Source organism: Pleuronectes platessa, chromosome 14 (genome assembly GCF_947347685.1).
Source record: "Pleuronectes platessa chromosome 14, fPlePla1.1, whole genome shotgun sequence".
Lineage (NCBI taxonomy): Eukaryota > Metazoa > Chordata > Actinopteri > Pleuronectiformes > Pleuronectidae > Pleuronectes > Pleuronectes platessa.
Window position 1 is genome coordinate 10,772,228 of NC_070639.1, and position 17,887 is coordinate 10,790,114.

A 17,887-nucleotide genomic window follows, 5' to 3' on the forward strand; every position below is an offset into this window, starting at 1 on the left:
TCACTCTTCCCCATCTGCATTCCAAAGTGTCCTGGGGCAAGATACTGAACCCCTAAATGGCCCCTCGTAGATGTTGAATGCACTAATTGTAAGTCGCTTTGGATAAAAGAGTCTGCCAAATGACATGTAATGTAATATAGATGTATGGACTATCTATTTAGAATTTTAGACACACACAGACACAGACACACAGAGGGTTAATTGTCCACTATGTGTACGAGGTGCCATTGGATTGAACCACCAACCATGACTGTCTTTATTATATTTTACCTTTACTGAACTACCAACCATGAAGTAGACGTTACAGTTTTTCCCACTCCCTGAATAAATTCCCCTGATGTGCAACCGCAGGAAAACAAGCAACTAAAGGCTGCAAATACAATGTACCACCATTTAAGCTAAATATTTACTTTAATGAACCTTTTCACTTAATTCAAAACTTAACATGGTCCTTTTAGACATCCAAAATAAATTACGTAAACATTCAGTACTGTGGAAAACAAGACAGGCAGTTGTGAAAAGCATCAGTCAACAACCGCAAAGAAAGATTCAAGTTCCCTTAAACACCAACAACTGCAAGAATGTACTGTATACTACCGAGGTACACCCAATAAAATCCAGGATATTGTAAGGGGTTTTCGTGGTGTACACAAAAACACATTCAGTAACTTACTCGTAAAATCAATGTAAATCAGTGAGGTCCCATAATTAATTCAATACAAAAAGAGAGAAATTAGTTCTACAGCGGGGCCCTGCAGGCATACAACCTTCACATTCTCAGAGTCAGACAGATGCAGTGTGTACGCTTGTTATGGGAACCAAAAGAAAACAAATACATGATAAAATTCCTCACAGTGAATCTGCTATTTGGCTACAAACAAAAACGCGGTAGCGGAACAATAATTTGATGTTTATGGAATCATTATTTTTTCTTCTTCTAAAATCAATAAGAACAAAGAGAGTAGACACTGTGAAACAATCTCAATGTGTCAACCTTTTAGATAGTGTGGAGACAAAGTACATTACAGAGAAATAAAAAGGAGCATATCTACTTAACTTGTAATTAATACCATATCTTTCAGACAACTGAATGAGCTACAACAATGTCCCTTGGTCTTTCCATAACAGATTCAGGGTAAACCTCAGAAGTATTATTGTGGAAATCAGACAAGTTAAAAGATTAAAACATTTCAAGTTCACACTCCATGATCACTGTTGTGCCTATTTTAGATATTACACTCATATGGCTGCAGGTGTAAAAGCTTGGGGAGAGGACTTATTTGAAAGCTTCATGCTTGAGTATTTTTAACTCTCTGTGGAGTCCAGGAATTCTTTCTCAATGATGTGCTCCAGCTTCCTCAGGACTGCGCGCGGATTGGTGGCTGGGTAGTCTGCTATTGGGTAGTGTTGCATTAGGTGGCCGTTAGGGGGAGGAACCTGGAAGGAACAGCAAAGGGTGCGAAGAAAAGGCAACAGCTGGGTGATGGAGCGCAGGGAGCACTGAGTGAGGAGGGGGAACTCCAAACGCTCGGTGGAAGACTCCTCGCTCAGTCCGTTCAGGGTCTGGAAAATAAGGTCAGGATATAAAAAAAAAACCCATCCCTCTCAGTTAATGTTCATCACAACCCAGTGCTAATTCATGTGACATCATTACCATGACAAAAGATCCACCTCATCATAACCAAACACTAAAGCTTCCATTAGAGACTCAACTCCAGACATTTATGTAAGAAACGAATCCAGAACTGACTCAGTCAGTTCTGGATTCGTCCCAGACCCTAACCTTCTAGTAACATATCCGAATGACATGAGCCCATGTGACAATACAGCAGGAAACCGTCACGGCGGGTGATTTATACCTGCCTCCTGCATGCTCTACCCAGACACCATCCCTCCCTTGTTGTGAGGGATCTGAACTATCTGCTGTGATCTACATAGAGGTGAACTCTATTTTTCCAGCGTTCATATCTTAAAAAATTACTCGTCACAATGAGTGTCCACATTGTTGACTTTTTAATAGATTGGAACTAATTGAATATAAAATATTCCTTCGTTGGAGACCAGGATGTAGCAGATCTAATCTGACCTTCACATTTTCGAACATTAGTTGCGTTTGTCACTCCCGTCTGGCCTATCTTTGCAAAATATAAAAAATATAAAGCTGGCAGACTTTAACTAACACTCTGCTGAAGTTATGATCCCTTTTGAAAAAGGCTTAAATAAAACCCTAAAAGACAATATTGAATTTATAATTTGTGTTTCAAATTTCCACCGCAACAGTGCTTCTGAATCTAAGCCTTCCAATATGTGATCAAACTGATCTTACCCCATATCTTTGCTGAATCCCCTCCAGTACTTTGACAACGTGGGGTATGCATTCCTGCTCAGCTTCCATCAGCGACATCTCTGGGCCATTGAAGCGGTTCACATCCACTTCCGGGACAAATGCCCAGCGATACCTGCATGTGGATACAAACAGTTAGACAAAAAAACTAACATAACTTATCTAACATCTCAATCTAGTTACAAATGGTTAGAAGTTACTTCTAAATTGGTCTCTTACATCTGAAAGACTGGTATTTGTTCGGGAGGAAAGGTCAAGGAGGTGTCCAGAAACTTGCAGGCTGACAGGTACATGTCCAACTCTGCCTGAGAGAAGTTCACCGGTCCATTTCTCTCAATGGCTCCACGCACCACCTTTGCCAGTCTAGGTAGTAAAATAAGAACCGAGTAATTTAAGAGAGAGCATTGAAGGGTGTGAGTAAAAAAGGATTTTGTGAGTAAAATAATTAAACTCACTTTGAGACCTCCTTATCCGGCTGCAGAGATTTCTCTAGACGTGCAAAAATGCGAATCTGAAGAACGACAAATAAAATAGACATTGATTCAATATTGAGCCTGCGTTTAAAGCCATGGTCCTACAGGAAGGTATCTTTACCAGTTCTGTGACCATGATTGGCCAAAGAGATGTCAGGTGCTGGGATGAAATCCGCAGCAGGAGAACACGAAACATCAAGAACATCTGGGCTGAAACAGCTGGGCTGGGGTTCGTACGCAAAGCCTCTGTGAGACGCTCTGAAAGGGTGAGGAGTGTTCTTTTAGAAAATGTTACAGAGCAACATTTTAAACCACTAAATTAAACCCAGTTACAAAAAACGTGTATTGGAGCAGTGCCACACCTTGGATGAGGGGCAGATAAGGATGGTACTGGTCGAGTTCCCCACTGAACATGGCAAAGGCCTGGCGCTTCAGCAGCATGGGTTTCTGATCTACGTTACCAAACAGTTTCAAGGAGCCACTCTGCAAGCCTACGTCACAGGAACAAAAAGTTTGTCACAGCAAATAATCCAAAACATCTCGTGAAGTAGACATTTCAAGAAGTTTTAAAACGATTCATCTCAATTTACTAGTCTAAAAAATTCATAACTTCTATAAATCCTTAAGAAGCTTAAACTTTATATTTGTTTGTCTGAATTGATTATTCTACAAACTGTATCACAGATTGTGTCACTCAAACAGGCTGTACTCACTCATGAGGTCTTTAAACATTGTCTTCTCATGAGTCAGCAGATGATCAATAATGGATTTCCAACTAGAAAGAACAAAGGAGAGTCAAGCATGAGAGTTTTTCAGTTGATTTAAGCAACCTAATTAAATACACCTCAGGGACGAAGACTTTCCTTTTCGTATTAAGATGCAGCAAAATATTGAACAAAGATGCACAGTGGAGCCAATGAACAATCTGAATGGTAATGATGAAATTAGCACTGTCATGAATTGGGCAATGGTGGAAGAGAATTTGTTTTATGTTTAGAATAAGAAGTATTAACAGATACTAAGATGTCTATGAAAGAAATTGAAAGGTTAAAAGAAGTGATCTTGACACAAGCCCCAATTATAAGCCGGAAAACAAAAGATGGCTTTGCGTACTAGAGCTGAACCCCGGTTGGATCCTCCCGGTGGTGACGTGTGTTACCTAGCATCAGCTTCTACCAATAACGTCTCTCAGTTAATTCAGTTTTGAAAGGCTTTTTTTCCGGGAAGACCTCTCTGTTATGGTTTCTGTTCCCTTTTTAACCGTGGATACAGTTCATGATTTATCTGAGGCCACACATATCGGCCACATGCTATATTTTGGATGGTTCCAGGTTGTACAGTGGTGAATGAATGAAATAAATTCCAATCCAACAGACGACCCACTAACCTGGGTGCACAGGAAGCATCCATGGTGAAGAAGAGGGGGTCCATAAATAGCTCAAAGACCTCTTTCTTCCAGGCCCTTTTGGTGTAGGCATACCCGCTCAGATTGCTCAGCAGCTGAGCACCCGCATCAAAGCTGGGCATGTTGTAGGCACTACAGAAGAGAAAGGTAGTTAGTGGAACTCTATTAAAGGACCAGTATCTAGCTTCGGTAGAAACATGGCAGTGCAACATGCAAGATTCTTTATTTCAGGTAGTTATACACTAATAAAAACAAAATTATGAATATGATTTTCAATTTCTGCCGGTAGAACAATCTAAATCTATTAAGACTGAAGGCTCCAATGCTATTAACACCAAGATAACCTAGAGCACAGCGACAGCAGTTACCTGTGGTTCTTCAGATACGGAAAAACAAAGTACATGAGCCGAGAAATGAGAGGAACGGCTTTCTCCTTCTCATCGCTGCGGTACACCATGTCCAGAAGTGATGCCAACATCTGCACAACGAGAAAAAGTGTTAAACACTTCAAACTCGAATTTACTTGCTATAAAAATGAAAATAAAATCACAGAACCGTACCTCAGCCAGGAGAGCAAGAGCCTGCACACTGTAAATTGAGGGAGCTGAGGAGGAGACCATGGTGCTGGCTTGAGCCAACTCTGACAGGGAGAAAATGAGCGGGAGCTAATTTGTGAGTCTTACCAAGCTTTTAATATTTCTCATATTTTATGAATAATAAATAAATACAGCTGAGGTTGTACACCAATGCCAATGTATTGGGTGAAGTAACCACATTGTTCACCTTCAGCATCTGCGTCATCAGGCTCGTCTGCTTCAGGGCACACCTGCGGCTGAACTTTGACCTCAAGGCTGCGGCTCAGCCAACTGGTCTGCTCCAGGGATGACCCCGCGATCCCACCCACCGCCTCGAGGATCCGTTGAGTCACTTCCTGCATGGTAATGTAGTTACTTAGTTCAGCACATTACTCTTAAATGACGTGTCATTGAGAAACCTGGTTTATCTGCCTTATATAACGATAACCAAGGTTCTAATTAGCTTTTAACAAGCATGATGAAAAATTACATACATGGAAAATAGTAGAATAGACGAGCTTGGTTGAATGACGTAATGAGTCCCCATATTTGAAATAACAGTCGTTCCTTATCTGAAACTAATGTAAAGTAGCTTGTATAGGTCTAACTAAGTCAGTTTCTAATGTTAAACATTTTAGTTTTTGTTCAATTTAGACACAGAGTGCTCGGTTCTGTTCTGTCTTTTTGTCAGTCTGCTGCAACAGGCCATGCTTCCAAGATCAGATGGGGTTCAGGAGAAATCTGGTTATTGACCTGCTGCAAACATAAACCAGTCAATAGCTACCAGTCTACTACCGTGCAGTTTTACTTTTTCTTCTTCTAACCTGGTCCATCTGAGTTACCTGGTTACCTAAGTGCAAGTAAATCCACCGAATATCAACACAGAGGCTCACGTGTTTTTTTTTCAAGTATCATACCTGCAGGTCTCGAGTATCCTTCTTATTGTCCAGGTTTGGGAGCCGATTGACAAAGTCGTTGAGGATTCTGCAAGATACGAAATTTTTTTGCATTTTCCTAAATCAATTAACTTGAATACAGTGCCCAACATTTTTACAAATTAAAAAACCTCAAGGCAATGCATTTATGAACTGTTTTAACAATAAAGATGATTATGAGAAAATAATATGAGAAGATAACAAAAGTTGTCAGATTGACTGCATAAACATTGACTGCAGAGAGTTTTGGTGTGTTTGTCCTAAATACGTTTGTGTAAGTAGTACTAAACAGAGTTAATCAGAGTGTGGGATAAGCTCTGAATGTTTAAAAACTGACCCCAGCAGAAGGAAGTGTCCGGGCGGGGCCAGGTTGAGCTGAACAGACTCTCGCAGCAGACTGAGAAGAGGGGCAATGTTCTCGTGCAGAACCTGGGCGGAAATACTACAAACAGAGACGGAAATCGTTACACAAGTGAGCATTTCTAGAATGGCTGTAAAAATCTGAGGTTGGGACTTCTGTATTTTCTTACTTACGTCTGGATATAGGCATAGCTGAATTGTAACATGGGGATATCAACCAAGGCTGACTTCTGGTGGAGAAAAAGGTAGAATACGTTTTGAAAATGAGTGAAAATAGACTTTAGAAACATAATCATGAGCATTGAAGTGTGTATATGTGTTTGCATACCTGTTCTCCTTTAATCTGATGAGGTTTTTTCACCACCTCTTTGATCAACTGCAGGATGGTATCTGTTTGCAAGGTGTTCAGTGATTTCACCAGATCCACAATGGCCAGACGAGCCTCACTGGCCACAGGTAAAACCTAAAGAAGAGAAGAACATAAAGATGTCAACAAGTTCTCTCAAGCCAATCAGTGACATAGATGCGACTTTCTTTCTTTCTTCACTCACTGCAGGTCTCACCATATTTTTATGTCTCCTTCTACTCTTCCTACTGCTCCACACTACTCCCAGTGAAGCCATCATCTGAATGCCATACTGCCCAGTCAGAGGGACCAGGAACTCCAGAATTCGGTGGCGAAGGATCTAAACATGGACACACCGTAAATTAAACCATTCAGATGATACTTCATGGACATGGCTGAGCAGGAGATAATATGTGAGAATAACACATGATCAACAAACACACACAGCATTAACAACATGTTTGTAAAACACACACCTTGGTGCTTTTAAAGTAGACAGATGTAGAAGTTTGTCTGCTGTTCTGGCCAGAGTCAGACGCCCGCCGGTGAAACTCTTCCCTCCTGACCACGCCCCACAACAAAACCATGCTAGTGAGCATTTCCGGCAGAGCCTCGATCACAGCGTTGCGTGCATTACGGATGTCCGAAGGTTCACAGGCAACCAGGGACTAACAGACATTTTCGTTAATTTTTTAATATTGTCATACAAATAAAAGATAGAAATCTGTATGTGGAGTATGTTTACTTCTCACCCTCTTGTTGTCCAGTAGACAATAGTGTGTTATAGTGGTCAGGCCTTCTAACAGAGTGAGAGGGTAGTCTGGGGCGATGTTCTCTCTCCTGCCACTGAGGCTGATCAGGAGACAATCAAATATATCATTAAACCTGTTACCAGACACTAACCTTTTGTTGCACAAGCCCAGAAATAACTTGGGTCTCAAGCAATCAAGCAACTGCAACTTGTTCTCCCTAACTACACGTTTGTTGGACAAAAGCTCGGCTGCAATGGTTCAACATGACACATGTCTAAAAAGATAAGATCTCTTGAGGAGTCAGAACTTTGGTCCAATGCATAATTTGTAAAAGTTGTGTCAACATTGAGTCAGGTACAGGCCAAAGGTGTTTCAAAAATATCTTGTGTAATTTCTTAATCATCTCATACTACTCATAACAGATGAAAAAAAATTGTGGCTGAGTTCTACAATTGAAAAACATTTATCGGACTAACAAATGAATAGCTGCTGCTGGCACATTTATCATGACACACAAGCATAACAATAAATAAGTTATTAACCTGATTTCCCCAAAAACAATTGCAAAAATGACTTTGCTTTTTTATTTTTATTATGTGCCAATTTTAGGTTTACTATCTGTTTACTTGTTAATGATGTAAATTCTCACATCTCGGGTGAGATCTGACTAAACATAAAATGTAATTGTACAGAGCTACTGTATGAAAGCACAACGTACCTCTGATTTGTCTTTCCTCCATCATGCTCATACAACTTTACCAGCTCGTCCAAGTTCCTGCAGATCTGACCGATGAGGGGCGCCACAATGATTCCTAATGAGCGTCCCAGGTAGGGCAGAGTGGAGCACAGCAGAGACACCCAGTGGGGGTGCATGGCATAGCCGTACTGTGGCTGCAGGGCCATGGCTGCGGCAGAAACAAACATTCCTTGGGCTGTAATGGGGTGACTTTGGACATATTGGGCTGATTTGATGGACTGCTGGAAAAGGACAGCAGTTTGCCACTCACGGGCGAGGGGGGAGCTGGCAGCTGGGGATTCACGAGACTCAACAGGCTGGCTGGAAGCTCCGCCTAAGCCACCTGATGGGATGGCCGCGCCAAGCCCAACATGGTGCTCCAGGACTATGAGGGCCTCAAGGAGTTTGAGTAATTCCATTTGTAAGGGGTACTGTTCCTGCCCGCCTCCTGATCCAAGATTCACCAGACTCTCCTCTGACAGGCCTCCCTGCTCAACCAGCAGCTCCACATTTCTGGAAGCTACTTTGTCCATTCCCCTCTGGCTGACATACATGGATGCAGAAAGTGTAAGCAGAGCATATTGCTGCACTTGACATCTGGACAAGACTCTGCGGATGGGCTCCGCACCGGCCCCATTGCCCTCATGACCTCGTGCCACGCAACCAAGCTGGTTCACAATCCGGGTTAGCACCTCCACACTCCTTACCTGAACCTCCCTGTTCCCCTGCAGGTCAAGAGGGCCGAGGCTCAGGTATGAAGGGTAATGAGAGCGCAGGAATCGCAGGCACAAAGACACCAGCAGTTCAATGAGAATGGACGGGGGCAGAGAGGGGGAGGAGGATGGTGAAAGCAGGCAGCCGTAGAAGCCTTTTCCATCTTGGGCCTGTTGGTGTCGGTGTAAAAGGTTAGAGACCAGGTTTAAATGTGCAGCCGCGCTTGTGTCCAGAGAGTTAGAAGAGAGTGCATCCACCAGAGGGCACTCAGCGCTGCTCCTCAGCAAGCTGTCTAGCAGTGACAGACCTTGGAGCAGGTGGCGCCAGCCGCCCGCCACAGGATACAGCAGCACATGAAGAAACAGAGAGTCGATGGCTTCTCTCTTCTCACGCTCCTGTTTTAACAGGCGAGACCTGGCCATTGTTTCCAGCTCTAAATCCTCCTCATCCTCACTTGACAGCGAATCAGATGCCTGTGTACGCTCAGACTCTGCCCTCCGCAGGCCATTGACCAGCCTGCCCTCCTCAATGCTGCCATACAGAGCAGAACCAGAACCGGAGCTCTCTGTGGATACCTGGGCCCCGCTAGTGTCTGCTGACTCCGTGTGTTCACTCTCAGCCTCATCATCTGCTCTATTTTCCTCCTCTTCCTCCTCCTCTGTGTCTTCACTCTCACTCTTTGATGGCACAAAAGAGTCCTGCAGTTTGACCTGCTCTGGACCAGTGTCCAACTCTGCCCACAGGGATTCCCTGTCCACAATGTTGGTGAGATTTAAGGTGGTGACCTCTGTTGCCATAGCATCCCCAGATGACCCAGACGTTCTGGTGGAGCTTCGACTTCTGCTGCTAAGAATCTTCAGGTTACCTTGAAAGCAAAGAGCATGTCAAGGAACTGAAACAAAAAATGAAAGCTGTCTTTTGCTGTACTTATTTAAGTTTTTTTTTTTTTATACTTTATTTTGACAGTACGCTGTCAGTCGTTTAAGAGGTATAATGGGGCATAAAACTGTACTTACATATACAGTAATAATGTCTAGGGAGGGTAGTAAATCCCATTGCATTTATATGTTGGTGCCTGTATACACTCAGATTTTACAATAAAATGGGGAAATGGCAATAGTTCCATTGTTGCAACTCAAATTGTAAATACGGCTCTTATTAAAACACTTCTCTGGCACCACCATTAGGACACTTGTTAGCAGTTGCATATTTATTGAATCCACAATCAGAGTAGCAGTGATGATGTGAAGAATGATAAAAAGATAAAAAGATACAGTATATTAATTACTACAGTGCAGATACTGCTCTCCGTTTGTCTTTACTGCATTCCACTGTTCAGCTGTGTACTCACCGGTCAAAGGAGCGGTTGAGAGACATGGTCCTGTTGGTCTGGATTTCCCGGATCAGGTGCCACAGCACTGTGAAGCGATGTAGTGCTTCCAGCCTAACAGCCTGGGACAGACAAACATAATGGTTAGGAAGAGCCACTGGCTTGTTTGCTCAACCCATTAAATATCATAGTGTCTGTTTGTGTCCCAGTTACACTGACACGTGTCGAAGATGCTGGGATTAAATTAAAACGTGACAACAAGTCGCGTTTCATTGTGTGTGTGTGGTTGAGGAGTGGACGGAGCACTTGTGCTTCCAGATGTCGGGGTCTGAGGTGCTGAAGGAGCTGTGGTTTTAGGACTACTGGGTTTCCCCCAACCCTGCAGAGTGTTGAGGGTGATCCTGCGCGGCTGAGTTTTAGACTTGGTACTGGGGGTGCTCTTCTTCTCCTCTGGGGGGGTGATAGAGGGGGCATCTTTGCAATGGATGGTTTGGGAAGAGGGAGTCGGGGCTGCGCTGCTCAAGGGAGACGATGTCCTGCCCGCTGACTTCTTGCCCTTTTTCTCGACACCACTGTTCGGAACAAAGACCTCTAATGTGGGGGGCTCCTTCAGTGGAGTGCCCAGCTCCCCAGGAGAGAAGGTCAGGAAGGAGCAGTAGCCATCTGTGGAGGACACCGCCAGGAAGGAACCATCCCGAGACCTAAAGGGGATAAAAAAGAAACATCAATTGGATGGAGGAAACATGGAGGAGATGCACATGAAAAAGCAATGGAGGAATGAAATTGTGATTTAGTCTTTTAGACACACACCAAATTTCTATGTCTACCAATGATCATTTTAATCTACACATTTTTTAAGTTGTTTATCTATGGAAGAACACGCAACAAAAGACAACAGAGGAAAATGTTGAATTACCATGTAAGATCACTGAGTGTGTGGTAGTGGATGTTAGACACCAGGCCAAAGGGAAGGGTCTGCTGGGTGTCATACAAAAAGATGGAGTCTTCTGACGCCACTGCAAACACCATACGGTAAGGCAACTGGAATGTGTTGGGAAGAAGCTGTTCAGAACCATCTACTTGAAACAGAAACAGGGAAAATATAAAAGGTAAAGATGAGATATAAGAGAACAGACAATTACAAAGACTTAAATAACACTTGTGTGTGTTAACCAATGTCCTTGCCTTCTCCCTTCTTAGTTCTCAGTTCAAAGTAGACTGGGCAGCAGCGCACAGCCAGTGTAGCTTTAGTTGGACATGGCAAGTGGGCGATGGGCCTAAAACAAACAGAGAGAAATTTATACACGATTTACCTCCTTTAATACAACAACACTGACTCTGACCGGCACAGAACAGTTACCTCTTGAGGCTCTTCCTGGAAAAGATGTAGGTGGTATTCATGATGTTTTCTCCAATCTCCACACACCCAGCTGAGGTTAAAAAATATGTGACAACCGAAGAAGGAGCATATACAAATTATTTTCACAGGATAAGTAAGGTAGAAGGCACATTTTGAGGATTCTGCTACCGTACCTGGGGCGATCAGAAAAGAACCATCTGGTGTGAACGAAAGACGTCGGAAGAACGACCTCATGCTGTCGTCGTGGAAGATTCTGTGCGGCTTTACCTGCGGAGACGCAGAGAAGTGAAGGACTGAGAACGTGTTCAAATCACCTTTCACATTTTTTCAGGAGAACAGAAAGTCTCTGAAGATTTTAGGGAGTAATATGAGAGAATGGAGAGTTGAGCTCATGGAGAACAATCTCAAAATAAAAAGTTACACGGAAAATGGAATAATATAGAAAGAATGGTTTGGTGTTCATTTTACAGTCAGCTAAGGGATTTCTGATTCTACCATAGCACCATGGTGCGACTCATAGGAGTGTCAACAATTCCACATATATACTGACCTCTCCCTCTGGAAGTGGCCCAGAGCTCATTTTACTGATAGAGAAAGCCTTCTTCTTTGTGTGTGCGCTGTAAACACGCATCACCCTGAAGGGAAGAAAAAAAACACAAACAACTTGAGCATCAGGAAATGAAAACCTCATGGTCATTGACTATAGGTTACAGCAAAACATAATGACTTAATGAGCGTTATACCTGTCACAGCTGAGAGTGGCAACATACTGTCCGAGAGGATCCCAGGTCACACCCTGCACGTAACTCTTATGGTTGTTCAAGATACACAGCTTCTGTCCTACAGCATAAAGACAGTTGCAACCAAAATAGTAAATAAGAAGCTAAAATAAGCTGTAACTGACTGCTACGCATGCCACTTAAGGCTTACTGTTTTATTCTGTTATTTTGGGTTGGGCTTATTTAGTTTTACACATAGCGACTCCCCTCGCATGAATACCTGCAGTTTAAGGAGCGGACCATTTTAACTGACGCACCAGATCCCTCTCTTCCGGACCACTGCAATAAAACACCTGCCGTACAGCCCGGCATATAGAGAGGAGCAGTAATAAAGACCGGTCGCCGGCTGTGCGGCATTTTCTAAAACCTTACGGAACAAAAAACTATAGTTTAACACCCCTCGCCAGCGGAACGAGGTAAGAAGCTGGTCCTATTAACTCAGCTGCAGGTAGCACGGAATGGGAGTCGCTATATCACGTTAAACGCATCAGACTTGCCTCACGTGGTGATTTGTTTGTTAAATGTATTTGAATGTTTATGTATGATTTTATTGATTAAAAGATTGTGTACTTGATCTCATTGCAGTTTTATGGTGCACTTACGGCGCCACGATGATGTGATCAATAAAGAGCCGTGTGACATCAGTTGAGAAACTCTGTGTCGTGTTTGGGGAAGCGGGGGGCTGTTACAGTAAAACTCGAAGCTACACTGACACGTCTTCCTGACCCGAGTCGTCACCCGATGAAACAAACTTACAAATCGACCGTCAGGCAAGACCGGATAACGCATCAAAAAGTGCACGCACGAATGATGCACTGAGAGACGTGGATACAAATTTAATGAAGCTTTTCATATGTAAATATAAAATGTTGTGGACATCCCTGCTGTTATTAAAGTAAAAACTGATCACAAAATAATGATGATGACGATAATAACGCCTAATGGTAAATGTGTCATGTAACAACATTATTTATTGTTTTCTTTGAGGAGCGTTAACACTGTTTTAAATTGCCTAGGATAGCTTGCTTAAGCATATTTATAGCGCATCCTCTTTTGTTTGTGCCTATCAAACCTTATTCCTCTGCTTATAATATTTATGTTGTATCTATTTTGTACTGAAACTCTTGAGTATTCAACTGTCTTGTAAATGTCTGGTTAAAGAAACTACAGTTACTAAAGTAGAGTTTATATTTAGGCTCCTGCATATTACACCTAAAGGTTAAGGCCTGGTAGTCAAATTAGCAACTCAATTAAAATAAAATGTCACTCGAAGCAGCATCAACGAGTAAATCAGTTCCCACACATCAAGACGCACCAGGCTCTCGACAAAGGAAAATACCAGATAAGGTCCAAGAACTGCACAAAGAGACTGCTCTAAAAAACAAAAATGTATTTTATAAGGCCTATGAGTCCTGGAAATTGTCTGCAAGAGAAGTTCGGACTGAATTAAAAAATTACTGCTCTCCAGATGACCTCGACAAAACCCAACACAACATTACCTCAAAACTTGATGCGGTGCAGCATCACTATGAGCCACTCTCACGTAACCAAACCTCCACTCCAGATATCGTTGGAAAAATGGACACCTGCTCTGCTCTGACCGAAGAAATCCTTACTCTTGTGAGTAATCGCAGAGACATTATCGACGGCAACTATAACGAACGAGTCGAGAAGGAGAGAGTCAGAATAGTGCTGAGTAAGGAGGATCATGGCTCCATCTTTGGACTTACAAATACTGAAACCGCATTTTCAGAAGCATCACTCATCTCAGACCAATCATTTGCAATCTCGACAAGCTCCAGCAAACGACAAGACGCAGAAGCAGAACTTGCAGCTAAGCAAGAAGAGGTAAAGGCGACAAAAGACATTCTAACTCAGCAATCCAAGCTCAGAAAACTGGAAAGCGAATGGAAACTCGAAGAGGCGGCCATGTTGACTGAAGTGGAGCGTAAAAGGACAGAGAGACAATCCAACCTAGAAGAGGAAAGGATGAACCTGCAGCAGCTGAAGGCAGAGAAGGAAGTACAAGTAGCAGCTGCTAGAGTAAGAGCCTATAATAGTTTTGAAGATGACTGCCAAAAAGGGATGAACCATGATTCGGCCACTGCTCACCAGGAGACCGAATACGAAGCTCGGCTGAATCCAAATGAGTCATCATTTCAACCTCAACAAGCACCTCTGAGAGCAACTACATCTGAAGATACCGTCTCTCTGGCCCAAGCAATAGCAAGCGCACTCAGCATAAATCGCTTGCCTGTACCCGAGCCAGCAACGTTTAATGGCGATCCTATGAAGTTCACTGATTGGAAGATGTCTTTTACAACCCTTGTCGATCAGAAACCTCTTTCAGCAAGCGAGAAGATGTTTTATCTAAAGATCTACCTCGCCGGAGAAGCCCGCAAAGCGGTGGAAGGGTTCTTCTACAGGAACTCGGAGGACGCATATACAGGCGCCTGGAAAGTCCTACATGAGAGATACGGAAACCCATTCCTCGTTCAGAAGGCCTTCAGAGACAAGCTTGCCAGATGGCCCAAAATCAGCGCGAATGATCCTTTAGCACTGAGAGATTTTACGGACTTTCTCCAAGGCTGCGCAGAGGCAATCCCACACGTTAAAGGTCTGACTATCCTGAACGATTGCGAAGAAAACCACAAGCTACTTCAAAAACTACCTGAATGGATCGTACGAAAGTGGGGCCGAATCGTCGACGATAACCTGTATAAATCTGGGGATTACCCCGATTTCAAAAGTTTCACAGCATTCCTGAACAAAGAGGCCCGGATATCTTGCAACCCTATCACCTCCCCACATTGGATGAACTTTAAACCCACAGTCGAGAAGGGAGCCAGATCCCTCAATACAACTGCCCAATTAAAGGAGGCCACCCAAAATGCTCCTGAAACGACCAATTATAGGGGAAGACCCCCATGTGTGGTCTGCAAGGATGAAACGCATGGCATTGTCAGGTGCCCTTCTTTTGCCGCAAATCCCATGGAAGACAAAAAGGCTTTCATCCACGAAAACAGCCTCTGTTTTGGTTGCTTAAGGAAGGGACATGTCAACAAAGACTGTAAAGGGCGACATGCATGTAATATCTGTGGTCGTAGGCATCCCACTCGCCTGCATGAGGAGTGGATGAAAGGACCAGGGGACGCGACAAAAAACGTCTCTGCCCTAACAGACGATGGCCCGAGTGATCAGGCTCTCAAAGTCATGTCCTACGCATCAACTCAACGTGCCCTTGCTACCTCAAGCATAGTTCCAGTCCTGGTTTCGTCAGTAAAAGAGCCACAAAGAGAAGTTCTAACCTATGCATTACTCGATACACAGAGTGATTCAACATTCATTCTAGAAGACTTGCTTCAAGACCTGGATGTGGACTCTCAACCAGTGAAGCTGAAACTTAGCACAATGACAGCTGTCGACACCATCCTGGCAAGTACGAGTATCCGCGGTCTACGAGTGCGAGGTCTTAATTCTGATAAATATATCCATGTAAAGCAAGCCTACACTCGTAGCTTTATTCCGGTGGACAAGTCGTATATCCCAACAAGAGAAACGGCAAAAACGTGGCCTCACCTCAGACATCTAGCAGATATGTTGCCCCCGCTTCAAAATTGTAAAGTAGGACTGCTAATCGGTTATGATTCTCCGTTAGCACTAGCCCCACTCGAAGCCGTCATAGGCAGAGACAATGAACCCTTTGCACAGAGAACCGAGCTCGGCTGGAGCATCATAGGCTCATCTAATCCTCATCTGGACAGACAGCGACCGTCTCGTTCGTCAGATCAAGGTTCAAACAGGAGTGCAAAAGAGCAAAGAAAAAGCAAGGTCTTTCATCCAACCCCCAGTGATCGAGAGACCCGTCCAGAAACTGGTGCTCCTCCTCGAGGGCAAATAGTATAAGCAGGCTGCACATTAAACATATCACGTGCAGAACACCCCTAGAGATATACATTTAAAGGGCAATTAGATATGGCCTAGAAATCCTGTATAGTACAGTTGGTGAATTGTTTATATCAGGATTTGGTGGGAGTGTAACTGACTGCTACGCATGCCACTTAAGGCTTACTGTTTTATTCTGTTATTTTGGGTTGGGCTTATTTAGTTTTACACATAGCGACTCCCCTCGCATGAATACCTGCAGTTTAAGGAGCGGACCATTTTAACTGACGCACCAGATCCCTCTCTTCCGGACCACTGCAATAAAACACCTGCCGTACAGCCCGGCATATAGAGAGGAGCAGTAACAAAGACCGGTCGCCGGCTGTGCGGCATTTTCTAAAACCTTACGGAACAAAAAACTATAGTTTAACACCCCTCGCCAGCGGAACGAGGTAAGAAGCTGGTCCTATTAACTCAGCTGCAGGTAGCACGGAATGGGAGTCGCTATATCACGTTAACCGCATCAGACTTTCCTCACGTGGTGATTTGTTTGTTAAATGTATTTTAATGTTTATGTATGATTTTATTGATTAAAAGATTGTGTACTTGATCTCATTGCAGTTTTATGGTGCACTTACGGCGCCACGATGATGTGATCAATAAAGAGCCGTGTGACATCAGTTGAGAAACTCTGTGTCGTGTTTGGGTAAGCGGGGGGCTGTTACATAAGCTTTAGCCTCACACTCTAAAGGAAGTTATGCAGCATGCTCACTTCAGTACTTAACAAATGAAAAAATACAGAACACACAGTTTCTATGAAGACGTGCAGACCTTTGTTGATGTCCCACATAATAGCCGTGTTGTCGACAGATCCAGACACCGACCTCACGGGGTAAAACACACAAACACGTCAATTTGCTGCTTCACGCTGTTGTAAATCCACCGATAATGACTCTGCAGCAGCAACAGTCGGTTGTTTATGTAACATGTTGTCAGATACAGACGCTGTAACACGGACAGAAGGTGATAATGTGTCGATGTAAAGAACTAGCTACACAGCCACTGGAGACGAATGCTACAAGGAGCTAACCCGGTTAGCATGGAACTTAGCGGGATTGAGTATGTTGGACGGTACGTGACTAACGTGACGCACGGTGCATAACATGTGAACGTGCGTTAGCCGTTAGCTGAAGTGTGTGTTTGCTACGAATACACACGATTGCTGTGTGTTCATCATTTAAACCGAAGTTATCTCGGGTAAATCTTCAGTCGTTTTACCTGCTCCGTTTTCCAGCTGAAGAGTCACTGATTTCCCGCGTACGGTTGGTTCAAAACTTCCGGTGGACCGCGTGGCGTTGATTGGACGACCACGCGGAAGAGGGGGTGCTTAGCGGTGACGTTGAATAATATACTGCTCCGTCCAAAATGTTTCAAATTAATTAGATTTGACTTTTAGTTTCCCTTTAACATTTATTTCATTCTTTCTTTATTACATTTTTCTACAAAGTAATTATTTTTTACTCATTTTGTAAATTGATTTTGTAATCACTGTCATTAGTAATAAAAAGACCAAAATATATTTTATGAATATTTGACATTTTACTTTAGTTAACCCCTACCATTAAAATAAAATCTTAATTTTTCTTATTATATTTGAAGTTTTGTACTTACTTTTTGTAATCCCTCTCGTAAATGATAAAAAAGTACAAGTTTAAAACAAAATTTTAAATTTTCATATATTTCACTTGATTTTTTGTTAGCCTTTACTATTAAAACGTTTAATCTTTATTTTTGTACTTTGATGTTGTTGAAATCTATGTAATGAGTAGTCAAACTAAATTCTAAATAAAATTCCTATACATATTAAATATTTTATTTTCTTTATTGATCCCT

General features: G+C 43.0%; 3 protein-coding genes across 3 annotated transcripts in view; all 3 read right to left on the reverse strand.

Moving 5' to 3' along the window:
* chaf1b (chromatin assembly factor 1, subunit B) overlaps positions 1–17,311 on the reverse strand; it is a 39,332-nt gene extending 22,021 nt beyond the window's left edge. The window contains exon 1 of the mRNA XM_053439238.1: positions 17,273–17,311. The gene's annotated coding sequence lies outside the window, so the exon portion shown is untranslated. The remainder of the gene's footprint in view (positions 1–17,272) is intronic.
* LOC128455569 (protein dopey-2) lies at positions 393–11,597 on the reverse strand. Its single transcript, XM_053439234.1, has 21 exons — positions 11,504–11,597; positions 9,992–10,092; positions 7,909–9,505; positions 7,191–7,290; positions 6,915–7,106; positions 6,656–6,778; positions 6,421–6,555; positions 6,267–6,322; positions 6,070–6,174; positions 5,715–5,781; positions 5,006–5,153; positions 4,783–4,862; positions 4,591–4,700; positions 4,205–4,354; positions 3,531–3,592; positions 3,180–3,308; positions 2,939–3,075; positions 2,800–2,855; positions 2,564–2,707; positions 2,327–2,459; positions 393–1,563 (listed from the first exon to the last, which is right to left on the reverse strand). The coding sequence occupies exons 3-21, from the start codon at positions 9,435–9,437 to the stop codon at positions 1,306–1,308; spliced, it is 3,714 nt and encodes a 1,237-aa protein (XP_053295209.1). The 5' UTR covers positions 9,438–9,505; positions 9,992–10,092; positions 11,504–11,597; the 3' UTR covers positions 393–1,305.
* On the reverse strand, positions 10,117–11,569 carry LOC128455572 (chromatin assembly factor 1 subunit B). Its single transcript, XM_053439240.1, has 5 exons — positions 11,499–11,569; positions 11,331–11,400; positions 11,156–11,247; positions 10,887–11,046; positions 10,117–10,671 (listed from the first exon to the last, which is right to left on the reverse strand). Exons 2-5 carry the CDS (start codon positions 11,369–11,371, stop codon positions 10,215–10,217), a joined length of 750 nt encoding a protein of 249 aa, XP_053295215.1. The 5' UTR covers positions 11,372–11,400; positions 11,499–11,569; the 3' UTR covers positions 10,117–10,214.
* Positions 17,312–17,887: the final 576 nt, after the last annotated feature.